We start from the raw sequence: 18,449 nt of genomic DNA, 5'->3' as shown, positions 1-18,449 counted from the left end.
TTATGAATCTAAGTTACTCCTTAGTTTGGATTTAGGATCCAAAGTGACTGAAAAACTTAAGAATACTTTACAGTCTATCTACAAAGTCTTTTTAGCTGTGATCACAAGTGATTCCTAATTGAAATTACAGTTTCAGTCATTTCTGTTTTCCTTGGTGTTCTACTAACCACATAAAAATAGATGAAGGGTTTCCTGATAATAGATAGCCTACAAGTTATTTGGGTTATTTTTTTCATTCTGATTTCTTTTTGCTTTGTTCCTGTCACTAACCTTTGGTACTTTTTGTTTCAGCTGTTTCCACTACTAGGAGTAAAGACCAGTAAAGACAAAGCAGGATGAGAAGATGGCTGACTTCTTGTTACCACCGGGTACTAACAGCTTCCACCGGTTCACGCCTGAATCCTTGGCTGCTATTGAGAAACGAATTGCGGAGAAGCTTGCAAGGAATGCAAAGCAGGAATATAGAGAGCAGCTGGGCGAAGAGGAGAAACCTCAGCCTCAGTTTGATTTGCAAGCTTGCAAGAAGCTGCCTGATATCTATGGAACTGTTTCTCCGGAGCTCATTGGGGAGCCGTTGGAGGACCTTGACCCTTTCTACAATGACCGTAAGGTGAGCACCAGCCAGCCATCCTGCTTCTTTGCTTTTGCTAAGGCATAAACACTGTCTCTGTTTTGAGGGTTCTGGTTTTTATCTTTCTCCAGCCAGTAAAAATACTTTTTTCCAGATCAAGGATCAGAGTTTCGGCATGAGCAGGGCTCCCAGAAAACATCCAAGCAGGAGGGCAAAGAGGGATAAAAAGCATAATTAAAACTTGGGTGTTTTCAGATAACTCTGAGTATGAATATACAGTGTCTGAAAGGAGCAGAGCAGTAGCCGAGTTAAATTAAGCCAGAGGTTTTTATCTACCCTATCTTGCCTCCTGCATGAGGCTTGACTCTTCACAGGACTGTTTATCACCTAAGCCCCTTAATGTTAAGGGCTTCTGGGTGACTTGAGTCTTGTGCTAGCACTCTGCATAAGAGCAGGAGGCACCTCTACAAGCGTTCTTGGAGAGCAGCGGTTCTTTTCCTGCTGAGGAGTAATTCAACTCCATTTAAAATAACCAAAACAGACCTGAAGGGAGATGTGAGTAGCACGTGCAATGCTGGCACTTTGCAGAAGGGTAAGCTTCGTCCCAAAGCGAGCATCACCTGATGAGGAATCACATGTAGACTGGACCAAAGCCACAACAGCGCAAACAGCTTCTGTCAAAAGGCTGTTGACAGCAGAGCCGGGCTGGTTGCTTACTACAGTTCGTTCCCCTTTCCAAACATTTTGCAACATGGGGGACAAAATAAGGCTTGGAAGCACAGTGTATTTTTAGGCAGCTTCCAGTTCTTTCAGGTACTGATGTTCCTGATTTTGGGCTATCCTATTTCCTGTAAACAATGAATTAATATGACCACAATGCTACTTCTATTAAAACAATGTAGAAACAGGTGCAAGAACTACAGAATAAAAGTTAAATGGATAAAGACAAATAGATTACTTACCTGGAAGGGCCAGAATTAATTTCCCTTGTAATTTGCCTGCTATCCCTGGGCATAAGCAGCAGGATATAGATTTGCAATTTTAGTGTCATGAAGGTCTTAGACTCCAGGTGGATGAGTTGCTTAGCATTTATCTATTAGGTGTCCTGATCCCATCTCTGAGTGAATAGTAGTTCCTCTGTGCATGGTGGGGCATCTTCAGAGCTCTGTAAATTGGGGCAGCATCCAGTTCACCTTTGCTTTGGATTTATGATAACTCACAGTATTGGTTTCATCTGCCCATATTAACCTGAGTACAATGACAGTGCCTCAGTTCCAGGGTCAGATCCTGCTGTGGAGCTGTGCCTCTTGCACCTTCTTACTTGGTGAGACAAAAAACATTGACTGAGAGCAACAAAGTGCTCAAGGTAGAGAAGATAAAGTAGCAACATAGTAAGGTTCCCAGCACCTGGGAAGAAGAGCATCATAAAAGTCCTACCACATTTTAGTCTCCAGGTCATTTTTTATTTTTAAAGGTGATTCCGCTCTCTTCCCAGCTTTGTGATGGAGGTGATGGCACAGGACCCTCTAAGGAGTGAAGGAAGAAAAAATAGTTGGAATATTTCAATAGGACAGGCAACAGCTCTGCTGGGAGAGTCTTGGACATAACTCTTCACTGAATCAAAAGGAATTTGGGGGTCTTGCGAGGGAGTGGGGAAGAAGTAGCGGATACTGGCAGGAATTTCCCAATGGGATGTGGGCTGGGAAAAGCTGAGCATAAATGCAAATACTGAATGTTCTCATTTTCTATTTTGTTTTCCAGACATTTATAGTACTGAACAAAGGGAAGACAATCTTTCGATTTAGTGCCACTCCTGCCTTGTATATACTTAGTCCGTTCCATCCAATCAGAAGAGCAGCAATTAAAATTTTGGTACATTCATATCCTTTCTGTTGATTTCCCTTCTTGTGTGTTTTTTATGGTTTTTAAACACAGATGGATGGAAGTCAGAAACCATTTTATTTCATTAAGCTGTTTTAAATCTTTCGGCTGAATTTGCTTGCACAAGCAGAAATGCACTTGGATTTTTGGTTTGTTTCATTTTATATTGTTATGTGAGCTATGAAAAGACTATATTATACTACTGGCATCAGATAATGTGAACTGCACTGGAGAGTCTGGTGAGTTTACTCAGGTTTAAGGGGTGTGAAGGGCCTGATCATGTTTAGTAAAGAGTCAGTGGAAGAAACTGGGTGTAGTACCTTAGAAAGTAAGGGAACAAGGAGGCTGGAGCACACCTGGGGAGATCTACATTGATGGAGAGCTTCGCTACTGAGCACTTAAGCAACCTCTCCCATGAGACTCTGAGACACCATATGCAGATGCAATTTAATTTTGAACTGCCTGGGAACTGACTTTTTTTTCTCTCCTGAAACAGAACGTTTAAAAAATTGTTTTGTTGGTTTTTTAGTTTGTTTATTGCAATGTGTTATCCAGCTATGGGTAACATTCCTGTTACCCAGGAATGAAAGCACAGGCTGGCCTGCTGGACCTTTCAATGGAAGGGAGATGCCTGATTTCCCCTAGCTCTGATTCTGAAGTCAAGCAATATATATATATATATGTACACACATATGCAGTGGTTGGTTTTGGCTTGTTTTTTTAATGTGGTCACAGAATCATTATATTTGGACATAGTCACATCTCTCTGGAAGACCAGACTGACCCAAACGTTCAGCTTTGTGTGAACGTTACTAAAAACACACCCTTTTTCATGAGTTGCCTGCTTTCTCTACAGTGTGCATGAGAGACCTGGCAGTGATAATTCAAAGACTCCGCGTGCTGCTGTGATGGTCATGTGATGTTTTAGTGATAGAAATCCCTTGTCTGCAATGCCCATGTCCACCAGAGAGAACTAACAAATACTAAGCAGGTAGCATCTTAGAATCATTGATTTATTATCAAATTTCAGGGAAAAAAATAGGGAAAGAAACCTCATTCTCAGTGATTGTCCATGCAGTGGGGAAAAAATCCCCCCAAAAATACAGATATTCTATCAAGAGGAAAAACAGATGAAGGTTCTAGTAACAATAATTCTACACAAAATGAATATGTGATATCAGCCAAGACATTAGTATGGTTACTAAGAATACACCATAGAATTTTGCAGAGAGATTTGCTTATGGATCAGGTTATACGTGCAAGCAGTACAGCACATGCTGCTGCGTACCCAGAGCCCAACAGTGTTTATTAGGTACAGTTGCATCAGTACAGCCTTGCTGAAGTTAATTGAGGTCAATGAATTTGCACGGGTATGGCTAAGAGAAGAATTTGAGAATTGAGCTTCTTAGAAAAAAGCATGTATGTGTGAATATTGGCTCCAACTTTGGAGGCCTGTTCTGTGTTCTGCTCACTTTCTTCTATACTGGCTGGTGAAGCCAAGAGGTCACAGGTATGCGTAATGCACAGGAGCTACATGCCCTTGGTAGCAGTCAACCAAAAGATAAGTATGCAAGAAATCCTTATCACGTTACTTTGAAGGATAAGGACCAGAGAGGAGTGAATTTGAAAGATATGTCAGGAACAGAAATATGGTCAGATAAAGAGTGTAAAATTTTGGGAGTGGAAGGTCACAGTGCAAATAGCATTTTAGTTCCAGAAAGACCCAAGTTATCACCTTGTGTTGATGGCAGGAAATCCAACAGCTCAATCTTTGGCATGCACAGGCAGGAGGCAACAGCTCCAGTCCCAATGAAACAGCAGTGAAGTTCCTGCATCAGGAACTGATTTGTTTTCTGTCGATAAAGACCTTTCACATCAACTTGAAACACAAAGGCCAATTGGCTGAGCAGGCAGTCAATATCCCAGGCAGAAGGGAGCCTGAATCGGCAAGTACTCAAGCAGATAATATCACAGACATGAATCTGGGAACCAGATCTATTGTCCTACGTGAGTGTAATCAAGCAATCTTTATTTTCCCCAGGGCAAAAGCCAAAAAAGAGCATTAACAAATGGTGCCCTGTCAAGTAAGTGTCTGAAGCAACTTCTTTAGTAGATACTGTATTTCCATTTCCAGTCATTGACTGTACCTTGAAGGCCAACTGTAGAACAGAATAGAGAGGACAGAGTAAAATCATCCTATATAGAAGCTGTGGGGGTCACATTTCTTGGTTAAGTAGCTGTATATGGAGTTCTTCCTCTGAGACTTCAGGCAGGATAGATCCTGTATGTTCACTGCTCATACAGCCAAGCCTGATTAGTTTAGTTATTCAAAAACACACCCTTCCAAGGGAGAAATCATCCTCAGCTTTCTAGTAATGTGAATTACTTCAATTAACAACTTGCCCCTAAACCTCTTCTAGGTATTTCTCCTCTTCTGCAGAGTCTAGGAGGCCTCATGAAAGGACCACAGCCCAGACAGCTGCCCAGAACAAGACCCTGGCCCATTTCTGTCACAGAGAACATGGGGAGTGCAGGTCTGCATCCCATCTATATCAAATGCAAAACAGAAGTATTGGATGAACTCTTTTGCCTTCTGCATCATTATTACCTACTATTAACATCTTTGTTTACTATCTCCACCTATTAATAAGATTAAACCACTGCTAACATTTCATTGATGCCTTATGCTTAAAAGACTCCTCATAGTTCTTGCCTGCAAGCCAAGGACCATTCTGTGCTGTCCTTAGTTTCTCCAAGCAGTTTCCTGTCCTGTATAGAATCCACAGCAATTTATATTCCTAGTTTTTCTAGGTAATATAGATAGCTGCTCTCAGTTTGCCACTGATCCAGAGTGGGGTTTTGGCCAAAATTACCTTCCTTGATGCTAGAATTAAGGATTCTGGTCCATTTAAAAAAAAAAAAATAATCTTCTTACAGAATTTCCAGTCTTTGTTCATATTTTCTGCTTGCAACTTTTCTCCCATCTGATTTTACACACTTTCCTCTGTAAGGGAAAATGAGACCTTGTGAAGCACCAATTATATGTACTATTGATTGGGACTAACCTTTGCTTGCACATATTATATGTAATTTGGCAATGATCACTTAAAGAGCCTCTAGTATTCAGTCTGCTAATTAACAATTATCCATCATAATGAAGTCTAGAATAGAAGTATGCCTGTGAGTGTTTGGCTCAATATCTTTGTGCTGGAAGATAAAATTTATAACTTTCAGAATGAGTTTGCTCAAAGCCCATTCTATAACTTCAAATTGGAAATAATAGGTTTCATTTATTGCAGAAAGGATCCTGATGAGTAGCTTAGTATGTTTGGGGTTTGGTCCATAACAGAGTCCAACCCATACTTCTGAGTGTGTTAGCCATGTCAACTCATGGATCAGTAGGCTTTCAAAAATTGGAATTAATAGCAGTTCTAAGACAGGTAACAGACAACGGTGCTAACATAGATTATCTCAATTTCATCTCCTTTACTTTGTTCTTACTGAGTGGATCATCATCACTGACTTTTTCTAGTGCAAACAATTGCATTAGATTTCAGGAAGGAATGCTAGTTTTCATTCTGCAGGAATTACTGTTTTCTCTTTCTTTTAGCACAGATCTCTGACTTTGGTGCATAACGAGCTGAAATGTTTTTTTCTTTTATGTTCTTTGTAGTTTTCAGCTTGGTCATGAAACTCAGTTTGAATTCATAGTGCATTTGATGTCCAAAAGCTGACCCCTTACATTTTCAATCTGTGTTCTCTGGTATAGTCTCTTTGGTGTTTCAATAAGAAGGTGATGACACCTGCCTAAAAGTGAGCATCTGGGAAAGCTTTTAGATTCAGCTTATACCACAAGGAAACAGGCATGTATAAATCAGACCAGTGATCCTAAAATGGGTGGTTATAGAGGAATTTCCTTGCTTGGAATTCAACTGGAGGATAGTATTTGTTTGGCCTGGCCTGAAGATACCACTCTGTTTTACAATTGTTGTTTTCATAGCATTTCATAGCATTTCACTGTATTGCAAAAATTAATCCAGTGTTTTCTAGGCTAGCTGCAGCTTACAACCTAATTGCGTTAACCAGATGGACACAACTCTTAGAAACGTATCTCAGGCTGATTTGAGAAAATGCAACGGGATATCAGATATCCTTCCCCGTCCTTCAGCAGGAGGTGTTGGCCCCAGAAGTGGAAAATGTTTGTGAGATGAGCAGTCCCTTTGAGTTCAATTACTGGTTTCTGCAATGGCACTGGGGAATATGCAGGTTGGTTACTACCAATTTAACCTCGTAGTTGCTTATGCGGCCCATCAGAAAACATTCCACTCTGTATTCAGCAGAGATTTTGGCTCTGTGAAAGGACAATTTTCATGCAAACATTATATTCTTTGACTGCTGTTCTTAAACAAAAAATACCATCAACAGGATCAGTAAAGGGGTGAAACAAAAAAAAAAAAAACAACCTTTTTTTTCCCTAAGGAAGGCAAAAGAAAGTTACATTTGGGTGCTACTCTTCTTCCTTGAGAAGGGTCCCAACCTATTGACTGAGTTGTAGGCTGTTTTCCTTTACCTTATCTTCTCTCCACTTAAAGTCATTAGTTAAACTTTTTCTAGTAGCATGGGACCTATTATTTATGCAGAAGAATCCCATCATCTTTTGTAATTTTTTTACAGGAAGTGGCATGTGCTTTTAGGAGAGCAGTTCAGTGAACTATGTTTTCAATTTCAGGAATTCGATTTAGGGTGCTCCTTTATGTATTTATGGCCTCAGCTTAGCAGCTAAGTGCATGGACTATACACTTGAGAGGTTCATTTTAGCCTCCAATTAGGGAAACTGGTGCCTCAGCTGAGGCAGTCAGCTTTGCAGACCAAGACTGTGTATTTGCCAACCGGGTTTGCAGACCAAGCCTTAAAATTAGTGCTCTGAAACTCATATTAGCTTTTGGTGAAACTTTATACTGAAAGTGAGACCTCAAGCCCATTAGAGAGATTAGAAAGACCAGATTTATAACTTGCCCTACTGCCTGAGAAATGTTTCAGGATGCAAAATAAAATGGGAATTTGCAGACACAGGTTTTTCTGTAGATACTTAAATGAGACTAATCCCTCTTTTCATACAAAGTTGTGCACCTATGCACATTGTCATCTGACCAACACAGCTGTAAATTTAAAGTATTGTATTTTCAGAAGACTGCAGAGTCAGTATGTTTGTTTGTTCTATAAAGTATGTGTAAAAGATGTAGGCAAAGAAAAAAAAAGCAGGGAAGATTCCCTCATTTTTTCTATGTTTATATAATCATTTGTTTCCTTATGCACTTGCAAACAAATGTCTATAGTGCTTTTTAAACATCTTGCAAATTATGAGTGAGCTGTCATGTCTTGTGTGAGATGACAAAAATTTATGAAGCCTTATATGCGTTGTTTTCCTTAATTCGCTTCTTTACATTGTTCAGTATGTTTATTATGTGCACTATTTTAACTAATTGTGTGTTCATGGCACAATCAGAGACTCCGTCATGGAATAAATATGTTGAGTAAGTATCCTTGCTATTTTACAGCTGCCCTGTCCTTATCTCGTCCTTCCTCTTCCGTTTGTTATGTTCTTTTCTTCTTGTTTGCTGTTGTCTAATTTCTTTCCAATAACACTGACCATAGTATCTGTCCTGACAAAATATTTTGCCAGGCGTTTGTTGCCTGTGAAAACTCCCTTAGTAAGTCAACTAACAATTTTTAGTCTACCAGGCTCATACTTATTGCTAAATCCACCTGCTATGCTGCCTCTGAATGAAATCACATATGAGGAGAACTCCATTTGATACTGGCCAGCCTTCCACAGTTCCCATGCAAGAGATTTGATGGATGAATACATTAGAAGAGGCTGTTGGAGTTAAAGTTGTATTATTTCAGAAAATACTTCCTGGACATACATAATTCTGTCCTTAAGCTGAAACTTATTGGAAGCAAAATTTTCTTTTGGACTGAGCGCATCATGAGAAGTGTTCCCCTGTAATTGTTGGTAGGCTTACATTATGAGCAAGCATAAAATTGTCTGGAAACACTTCTATTAGGATTCCTGTCTTTTTAGTGTGTCAAACCTTTGGAAAAAATAGCAAAGATATCACTTGAAGGTTTTTTGGGTTGTTGTTTGGTTTTTTTTTTAATTAATTTTAAAAGAGACTAACGGGCTTCAGAAAGCCCATTTCATTTCTTTAAGTTGCTTTAAAATATTCCTGTTAGAAACAGATACCAGATGCACAAGCTAATCAACCTACAGTGCATTAAACAATTATTTTGGCTCATTGAACCAATCAGAACAAACTTTTTATTTTTGACTGACATATGATAAACACAGCCATCTGCTGCTCCGTAGCCTGGTGGTTGGTCTACTCAGGGCTGTAAAGAAAGACAGTAAAATGCCCTTATTTTAGGTTTCATAAAATCATGCAGGGCACATCTTCTAGGCCATAAATTACTAATTATAGATAGCACTGAACCAAATATTTCATCCGATCACAATAACATCCTAATCCCAGGATGTTTCATGTATTTCTCTATAGTGTACTATCCTCAAGTATGTCTGTGACTTTCCTTTTCCCCTGATGTCGTCCTTTTCTTATTGAAAACTGTCACACAGTACCATAGCCATGATGTATTCAGCTGAAACATGGACATCTCATCCGTGTGAGTCTAAATTTGGTCAGTGGGTCTACAGCTGGGAATTTGAACATTCTGGAGGAAAATATCGAAGTGCTTGTCGTGTCTTCTGTAGGCAGGAAAATGTGGGTAATGTTATCAGTGCATCGAGCAGGGCACGCAAGAAACGTAGAGCAGAAATTCAAATGGACCCAGGCAGCATGGGGTAAATCCTTTCCCTTCCATATTTTCTCTTCTCCTGCGTCCCTTCATACCTCTCAGCTTTCCCTCCTCAAATGCATGGAATGAAATCAAAGGCAAGTACTTTTGAGGAGCGAAATAACCCAGTGAACTTTAATTCAAATTGATTAATATTGGATTTGGAACAGATACGTTTATTCCATTTTGTTCTGCTGTTCCAGAGACTCACAGGGGATACAAGAGTAACCTTGTGCAAATATTTGCCCTAGATCTTCCTTTAAAACATTTTTCTTACCATTTTGAAAAAAGAAATCAATTCAACTTACCCTCACTAAAAATTTTTTAAAAATCCTGACTTCTGTTGTTAAAGAAGCTGTTCAGTTGCTGGAGGACTTTGCCCGATCCATTTAGAATTAGATGATGATTATACAATCAATTAAACCATCTGACATGCTGAATAAATACAAGTGCTTTATCATTTTAATGAGCTTATGTACCGTTAAGTATTTTTTTTTAGTTCTTTGCATGTGTTTTTCTGCATGTATTACTGAATACACATGCTTAAAGAGACTGTCACGTGGATGACCTATATTTGAAATACAGAGCAAAACTAAATAGGAGCCATGAAAAGTCGGATACAAGATAATGCTTAAGTGTATGGTCAAAGAGGAGATATGAGAAACCTTTGGCACCCAGTGATGCACAAAAACAGTCCTGCTAATCTCCATTTTAAGATGAAGTGTACTGAGGTTTTATAACATGTATAACTAGCTCTACTGTGTGACATGATGGCAGGAGGGCGTGAGATTTGCCACTACCTGTATGTGTGCCCAGTTGCAGATCAGCGGAATACAGCTATTTTATGCATAATGAAGTTCCTCCTTATATTACCACCTGTAATTGCTTACACCTTTTTTGTTACCAAACAGGAATCCCAACTGTTATAATTTTTTGTGTGTGATGGCACCATTATAGCTACTGATGTCTAGGGACTGAACAGAAAACTCAAGCTAGCATTTCCAGTGAAAGCCCCTAACATCATGACTTGCAAGATTTGTGTTTTATGGGATTTTAGGTGTTTGTCTGAGTTTTTTAAATAGGCTTTGGTATCATCTGCATGTTCATTTGGAGAAAGGGGGTAGGGAATGCTAGTGGTGGATACTAATAATTTATTATTTTTATTAAGATATGGCCTAGAATACCTAGTCCCATTGGGCTAGATGTCTCAGGTAGAAACATTAAAAAAGAGGTGTTGTATGCCCTGAAGTATGTCTCTGGTGGTAGGTAGAACCCTGGATGAATACAGATCTGAATGTTATAAGTCAGATACATTACTGTCCTCCACAGAGAATTTGCTGAATTTTATTACAAACATCATCTTTATTACAAAAGGTAAGATGTATGTTCTATCTGAGATCACCACAATCAAGAGGCTGTTGGTAATAAACAACTTATCTTACTAAGGGAAAAAACCACCCTCATGTCTCTTTTACTGTCAGGCAGGTCAAAATTACTACATATAGTATTCAGGTGGAAGTTATTTTCCTCTTTTTCAATGAGGGAATTCTGTTGTTTAATTCTGAGGGCTGGTGTGATTTGCCATGGATAGTGAAACACTAGGGAAGTTGCAGGAAAAATAGCCTTTTTTGCTCATGTCACCTAGTGGTGACATTTTTTAACCTGCTATCCTTCAAAATGGCCTGGGCAGGAAGAGATGAGAGGTATGAATCGGACAACCACCCTTCTTCAGATCAGAGAAACAACAAGGAATGTGGCATAATCCATTCCTCTTTCACTGGCAATTGCAGGCAGAGCTTCAAAAGTCCCATAGCCCAGCTTAGTAGCATAGTATTCATGCTTGATTTAATGAGTGAGGATTCATCAGTGTACATCCTGTGCTGAAAACGATCTTCATCCTGCGGCTGTCGTGAGCGCTTTCCCATTTCTTACGTGCTCCTTGGTCCACACATGAAGCTGCTCATACGCAGCCCGGTGCTGCAGCCATGACTCACATGAGCAACCCCAAGGAGATGGGCAGGAGTGTCTCATGTGAGTAGGACTGCGTTGAGTGTGCCTCTGCCATTCCTGCCATCTACTGCTTGCTAATGCTCTTGCTTATCTTGGCCACTTTATTCCCCAGGTACACTTTCACTGGCATTTACACTTTTGAGTCATTGATAAAAATATTGGCGAGAGGATTTTGCATGACAGAATTCACTTTCCTTCGGGATCCATGGAACTGGCTGGATTTCAGTGTTATTGTTATGGCGTAAGTAGCACTCCTTTATATATTTCAAGACAGCAATATGCAATAGAAGTTTTTAAAAAATTGTCTGGCTGTTCTCTTTTTTTCACTCAAATTGTACTGAAAATGAGAAAGGTATATTAAGATGGAGTTTGTTTTCCTGAGTGATTTCAGAGGAAGAAGTCACATGAATTCTTGATTTTGTTCTCTCGATTCACTAGACTATTTTGGAGAAATTATTTACTCTCTCTGTGTTCCACAGAGAGAGCTTTTGTAAAATATCTGTAATAATACTTGCCTACCTATTGTAGTTTTGGGAAGCTTCAGACCCCTGAATAGACAGTGTTATAAGTGTGACTGAATACCCATGTATTTAAATCCCTGTTTATAATCTATCCATCCATAACACCACCAAAGCTGTTTTCATGTTCTTCCCTTCGCAAACCCTCTTTGTCCTGAAAGTAATTACTATTTTACTACTATAGGGAATTAATTTAAAGGCCTCTGAAACTTGTTATATATCTTGGGAATAGAAATTTCGCCCCCAACATGATATTGCCCTTCAGCTGTATATTTCTACCTAGATTATTAGAGTTCACTCAGGACATGTGGGGTTCTGGTGCTTTGAAGGAGCTGACGGATTTGTGGCATCTAGACAGCTAAAAATACACGGGGGTAGGGGAGCAGTCAGCCAACGCTCAGAGCGGACACAGCGTCAGCCCAAGCTTTGGCCAAAGGCAGATGTCTGACACTGTCGCTATCTCCAGCTGAGTTAGAAATCCAGATTTTCTTCATAGTCAAAGAAGAGAGAAAAGCACGTGAAGAGAGCATGCCATCTTGAAGTGGAAGCTAGTAAAGATGCCCTGAAAAGTCCCATTTCCTAATTGTAGAAGGATTTCATCTGATCTCCCTGTATTTTCTGCTTAATGACACCTATATTATGTTCTGGTTTTAGTTTAGTTCTTGCTACTGTCTTTAAATCTCATAATTCACAGCCTTAGTTGAGATGCAAGGCTGCTAGCACTGACATTTGAGCTGAACTCCTGGGCCCGTGACATTTAAATGGAACCAAAATTGGTAAAAAATGTTCAACCAAACTTAGTTCAAACGCCAGTGAGGGCCACTGAATTGGGTAGAAAAACTCTGGTAGGCTGCAGGGATCAGGACCGATATTCTTAGCAGCTTTTAGCAGAGGAACAGCATGAAGATGTGTAAAACTTATGTGGACTTCATCGGGAAGACTCCCATTTACTTTAGTAGGCTTTGGATCAAAGCCAGCCCTAGGCCAGATCCTGGTATCTGTTACTACATTCCTATGGATTTGGCTGAACTGACATCTGGCCATCGTGATAAGCTTTTAAAAAAAAAAGTGCAACACAGATGGGGAGGAGCTTTTGCAGGTCACCACACATTAGGTATTTTTCTCAGCTAAACTTTTCCTCAAGCAGTTCTAAGTGCAATTCTCCTGCAACATTTAGATGCAAGACAGAACAACACAAGGTGTCACCAGCCTGCTCTCTTGTCCATCAGGCAGCTGGTAAGAGCAGGGTACAATAGTTCATCTGTTTGTGAGTTGGGATGTGAGTTCATTTGCAGGTCTCTGAATTCAGGACATGGACATCTTCTGTGCATGGGTTGCCTCTATTCTACAAGGAAAGGAGGGCTTTGACAGGGAGACAGAAAGGAGCAGAGAAAAGGACACGATGAGCCACAGCTTGCAGCCTTGGCAATGCATCTGCTCCACCTCATCTTCTCAGCTCGGGCAGAGGTTGGGGTGTCAGCGCCAGCTCTGCAGAACTCCTCTGGGAGCATCTCATTTACTGTCACTGAAATTCGAGTCTGAACAGTTAGTGTGGGACAAGGTCTGGATACCCCTTAAATTCTGCCCACATTATCTCTGGGTGTTTGGGGCTTAGGAGCTGGAAGGATGTGAAGGTTTGCACAGACCTGGAGGTGGACAGCTGCCCAGAGGTGATTCACTCCCTGTAGGTAGGAAGCAGGGTTTGGTTCCCAGAGGTTGTGGACTTACACCTCTTTTTGCTTTTCTGATTCTTCTAGACTTGAATGGCCACTCAGTGCTCCAGCCCAAGGATTCATGAAAACTTCCTTAAGCCTTATTTAATGAGAGTCTTGGGTGTCTGTGCTTTCTTTCCTACCTACTTTTCAATTTTCTTTCCAGATGATTTTTCATCTCTTAGTTAGAAGATTCCTAAAACAGGGGGGCCTGCAACTGCAAAAAATCAAGTTTCTCACCATCAAATTATAGCAATGGCTGCACTCTTCAGAACCATCATCCATTCCTATTGTTTCTTACTTTAAGGCATATTACATTAACATTTTTCAAATAGAAAAAAAAAAAGAATTGGAATTCTGGAATAAAAAAGAAATAGAAAAGTGTTTCCTTGAGCCCATAGGCAGCAGTGACAGAGTTAAAAGTGACTGCAATATTATCTTCATATGTACAATGAAACTTCCTTCCCAAGTATGCAAGCAGCAGACAGTACAGAGTGTTGGATAATGGACTCTATTCTGATATGATTTATCCTTCATATAAATCCAATTTGCGAGTCATTTAAAGTAAGACTGATTATACAGGTAACTCTGGTGTTGTCTTTGCTTGTAGCTAGTGTGATGCTAGAGGTATTTCTGTAACTGGAAACAAAGATGGCATGAGAGTTCAAAATGGGAAAGCCTGATGAGGGGCCATGAGATCCAGAGGGACCAAGGGTTTTGAGCTAACAGAAAATCTGTTCTTTCAGTGGTGGGTGTTACAGTGGAATGACCATCACCTGCTTTACAGTTATTGCAAAATAACTTCTTATCTCCTCTTCTGGGCAGAAAGAGCAGAGACTGGGTCACAGAGCGTAGTTTTAAGTAGCATGCTAGAGAGTAAGAGGTGCCACAGGTCTCCAGGGCTTTTCTCCCACCCTGTGCTAACAGACATAGCCATGGCTTGTGACCCTCTGTGGGGCCACGGATGGGTTCAGGGGAAATTATGAAAGTGCCCCTGTTTAGATCACTCTTTCCCAGACAAGCAAGTACTTTCCAGAACAGGCAAGGGAGAGGCAGCTGTAACTCTGGGTTGGAAAGTGCCCTGCCAAAAGCTTAAAGACAATAAGCAATCCTCTGGCTAACAGGAAAATTCGAGATGGGAATTCCAGTTTCTTCTTGCTCCCTGATAAAGTGGAACTGGTCTGCTGCAATTTCATCCAAGAAATGGCCAAAATAAATCTTAATTAACTAATGTGAAGCAGTAGTATTTGCTTCATATGCTTGTTCACATATTAATAATGTTTTTTTACAAATCTCTGGTCAGCAAAACCATATTCCCATGCTATTGCTTCTCCCCAAATTATTTTTTCCACCCTGGCATGCTGCAGAAGAGTTTGGGAGAGAAGCACTGCGTAAACCTGGGTAGGAATTACCAAACAGGTAAATCTTTGCCCAGACTGCCCTATGAGATTATGAAGAGGAGAGGCAATATTGCTCTTCCAGGTTATAATCTGGATTAGTAGGCATGGAGAGGATGCTTTGTCCTCCCCAGAGGCCTTTGCACAAAGCCCACTTAAGCTGGCTTTGTAAAATAACCAGGTGAGGTTTTTTTTTTTTTTCTTTAACATGTAAAAACAAATGCCTCAAAGAAGTAGAATATGTAAATGAAATTTAATAGAAATTTAACAGTGAAATTAAAGGGTCCAAGAGCGTTTTTTTTCAGAAGATACAGTGGTGACTATGCTTTTACTGTATACTGACTTGGAGGAAATATTTCTGTACAACACTGATAAAACCAAACTCATTCCATAACTGGCCCTCCTGGGAGCATTTTGTTCAGATGTGGCATGGGTCTCCATGATGACCAAAATAGGCACAGCAGTGAAGAGCTGGGATTGGTATTTTAATCATAAATAGTTTTTACTTTAGTTTAGATTGCAATTATATTAATTCAAAATCCATCTTCCTGCAGCCAAAGGGCATGGATTTGATGTACAAAACAAAATAAAATTTTAAGCATCTCTTGAAACCAACATCTGCTTTACCACAGAGTACAGCATCTTAGAATAAATAACCCAGTAGAAACATTTGCACTGGTATTTTCCCGTGTTGTCCTATATGTAGTTTGCAGAAGCTATTATGTGAAAATTACTTGGGTATTTGAAGCTTTTATTTTTTTAAGAGCAGCAAAATAACTCTTAATGTTTCCTATAATGTAAAGAATTTTTTGTTAAACTACATGATGGTAAAATCTTTAAAGTATTTATTGCTAACAGCACGATAACAAAGTTCACCCAGTAGTTTTAAAGAATTGATGCCTATTAGATAAGTTTAATAGTTCAAGAAACATTTGAAATAATGTGTACTGTGAAAAACCCGGGACAAATGGCATCAAAGAACGGCCTGAAAAGTGGATGCACCTCTTGTTCAGCTGCATTTGCTCCCACTATGTATGAATGCATTCTTCATTCAGACAAGTCTCATACTCTATTGTATAATTCCAAATAACTGTGACTTAATTCTACAGGTATGTAGGAGAATTTGTGAATGTAGGCAGTGTTTCACCTCTTCGGACTTTCAGGGTATTGAGAGCTTTAAAAACTATTTCAGTAATCCCAGGTAAGAAGCCCTGATCCTTACGTTTTGGCTCTCAGCTACAAGTGATTCTTTCTCTGTCTCTCTTTGTCCCTTTGACTGTTGTTTTTTTGCTGGTGTTTTGTCATTGTCTGTGTGTGACTTTCCCTTGTTACAGATACATAACTGAATTTGTGGACCTGGGCAATGTCTCAGCCTTACGAACGTTCAGAGTACTGCGGGCGCTGAAAACAATCTCAGTCATTTCAGGTGAAAATCAGGTTAAACACTCCGGCTGCAGTTAAAGCCTACATGCCATTTCCAGTAGTAAACACAGTAATTACAAATGACTTAACCATAGATACTGATCAGGAAATGGAGGAATGTAGGGAATGTGACCTGTCAATAGAATACATTTTTCATACGTTTTCCAATACTGGTTTGTGGGCAGAAGGAATTAGAGTGCTTCCAAAATAACAGACCTCAGTAAAATGAGTGCTGCTGTAAGAACGGTGGTATGCAGTGGCTCATGAATCACATACATAAAGTACTCATTCATGAACCATGTGAAAACGGCAATGAAACTCTTTTAAAGTCTTCGGATATTGATTTTTAAAAATGGAAGGTTAATGACCTCAAAATGCATATTCATGTTTAAAAGCGCATCGATAGAGGCATCTAAATCTGTGCTATGAGGTGAGGTTTCAAGACTGCAGGCATAGATAGCCTAATTTGTCATGGTGTTTATCCACTTGCATGTGATAGAAACACTGTTTAAATTTTGGACCCTGAAGAGATGAGAAAACGTTTCACCATTGATTTCGGTAGATTCAGCATTTCACCAACACACATTTTCTCACATTTTAAAGGATATGATTCCTGCCCCCCCCAAAACAATCAGTGTTTTACTACAAATCTGGTGGTGAAATAAGCTCTTTTTTCATAGCTTTTTATCTACTCTATTACTATTTCTTAAAATAATAAATAATATTTACTATTAAGTAATTTATTCAGAGATGAGTCCAATCTCAGTGGACTAACTATACGACGATACTTTCTTGCCAAGCATTATCTATGGACAGGTCTCATTCAGCCTCAGTGTTTAACATCTCCAACCTGCATGACAAGGTAGAGAAGATAGCAAAAACCATGCATGGTAGATCCTACGGGTGATAATCCTGAACAGATGTTGGCAATTACATATCAAAAATACTCAAAACGTCGAGAGAACTGCTCAGATTCTCACATACAGCTCTTTGAGGCTAGAAAGGCTTTTCCATCCATCATATTATGCACATCTACACTGTAATATAAACCTAAACAAATTCTGCGGTGTCAACTTTTAGGGACAACACTCACATGAAGTATAAGCTAGAAATGGGAATTCTGGAATTAAGGTTTTCAGAAAACATATATATATGTGTCTAGGGCTTACTCCCTCATTCCAACATTAAATTAATGAAAATCAGTGAAATTATTGACAAAGCAAGGTACTTTTCATTGAAAGTGTATGTCAGAATATAGTTTTTAAAGAATACTTTAAGACAATTAGATCTGGTGTTCCTTAAAATCAGTTCCTGCCTTAATTTTTGTCTTTAAGTTTAAAAAGAACAATCAGTTAGCAGAGAGGTTTTGTTACATTTTCGCTAATTAGATTTACACTGAGAAAGGATTTTTTTTTTTCTTGGGAAACGGAAAGTTGAGCGCAGTTTTACAGATCATGTGGGGTAGTAGTGGCTAATCAGAAAGAAAACTGGAGTTTCCTAACTTCCATTGCTAGCGATTTGAAGACTAACTTGGAGGGACAGCCATCTCCAGGGGACATCTTTCACTTTCCATCTTGTCTCAATCTTGAGCCTCTTCAGAGCAGAGCCTGTCACTTTTGCTGAGTTATATATATAGCAATTTTCTGCTGTTCTTTATTAGAGTTGGAGCAGAAGCTTGTTTTACATCAAATGATAAATTTTGGCTGGTTTTTTAGTGGGAAAAAAAAGGAGTATTGAGATTCAGAAAAACTTTATTTAAAAAATACACCAAAGCCCTTCAGTGATATTAAAACCAGAGTTGTTCCATTTGTTGGTTAATAGAAAGAAAAAAAAAAAAAAAGATGAGGGTATTATTTATTAGAGTAATACATAATAACTCACATTCTCTTTTTTTCTTTCTGACTGACTATTTGATTAGTTTTTTGATAACTGCATTTTTAGGTAGAAGTAACTAAATCATTTGCTGACATAACTGCATGAAGATATGCTAATAGAATATCTGGCCTTAGATTTTATTGTCAAGATTACCTGTGCCCTGAGTATGTTTAAATTACAGATGTGGAGAGCTACAAATCGCCAAGGAACA

General features: G+C 39.3%; 1 protein-coding gene across 1 annotated transcript in view; it reads left to right on the top strand.

Annotated features, from left to right (window-relative positions):
* Positions 1-343: 343 nt before the first annotated feature.
* Positions 344-18,449, top strand: part of SCN5A (sodium voltage-gated channel alpha subunit 5) — a gene marked incomplete at both ends in the record, with an annotated part of 173,222 nt that continues 155,116 nt past the window's right edge. Inside the window, 6 exon segments of the mRNA XM_082325486.1 lie at positions 344-610; positions 2,333-2,455; positions 2,458-2,462; positions 7,906-7,986; positions 11,427-11,555; positions 16,276-16,367. Coding sequence (XP_082181612.1) covers positions 344-610; positions 2,333-2,455; positions 2,458-2,462; positions 7,906-7,986; positions 11,427-11,555; positions 16,276-16,367 — 697 coding nt within the window.

Source organism: Platalea leucorodia, assembly GCF_965183815.1.
Source record: "Platalea leucorodia genome assembly, chromosome: 1".
NCBI lineage: Eukaryota > Metazoa > Chordata > Aves > Pelecaniformes > Threskiornithidae > Platalea > Platalea leucorodia.
This window is presented reverse-complemented; position numbering and strand designations above follow the sequence as displayed.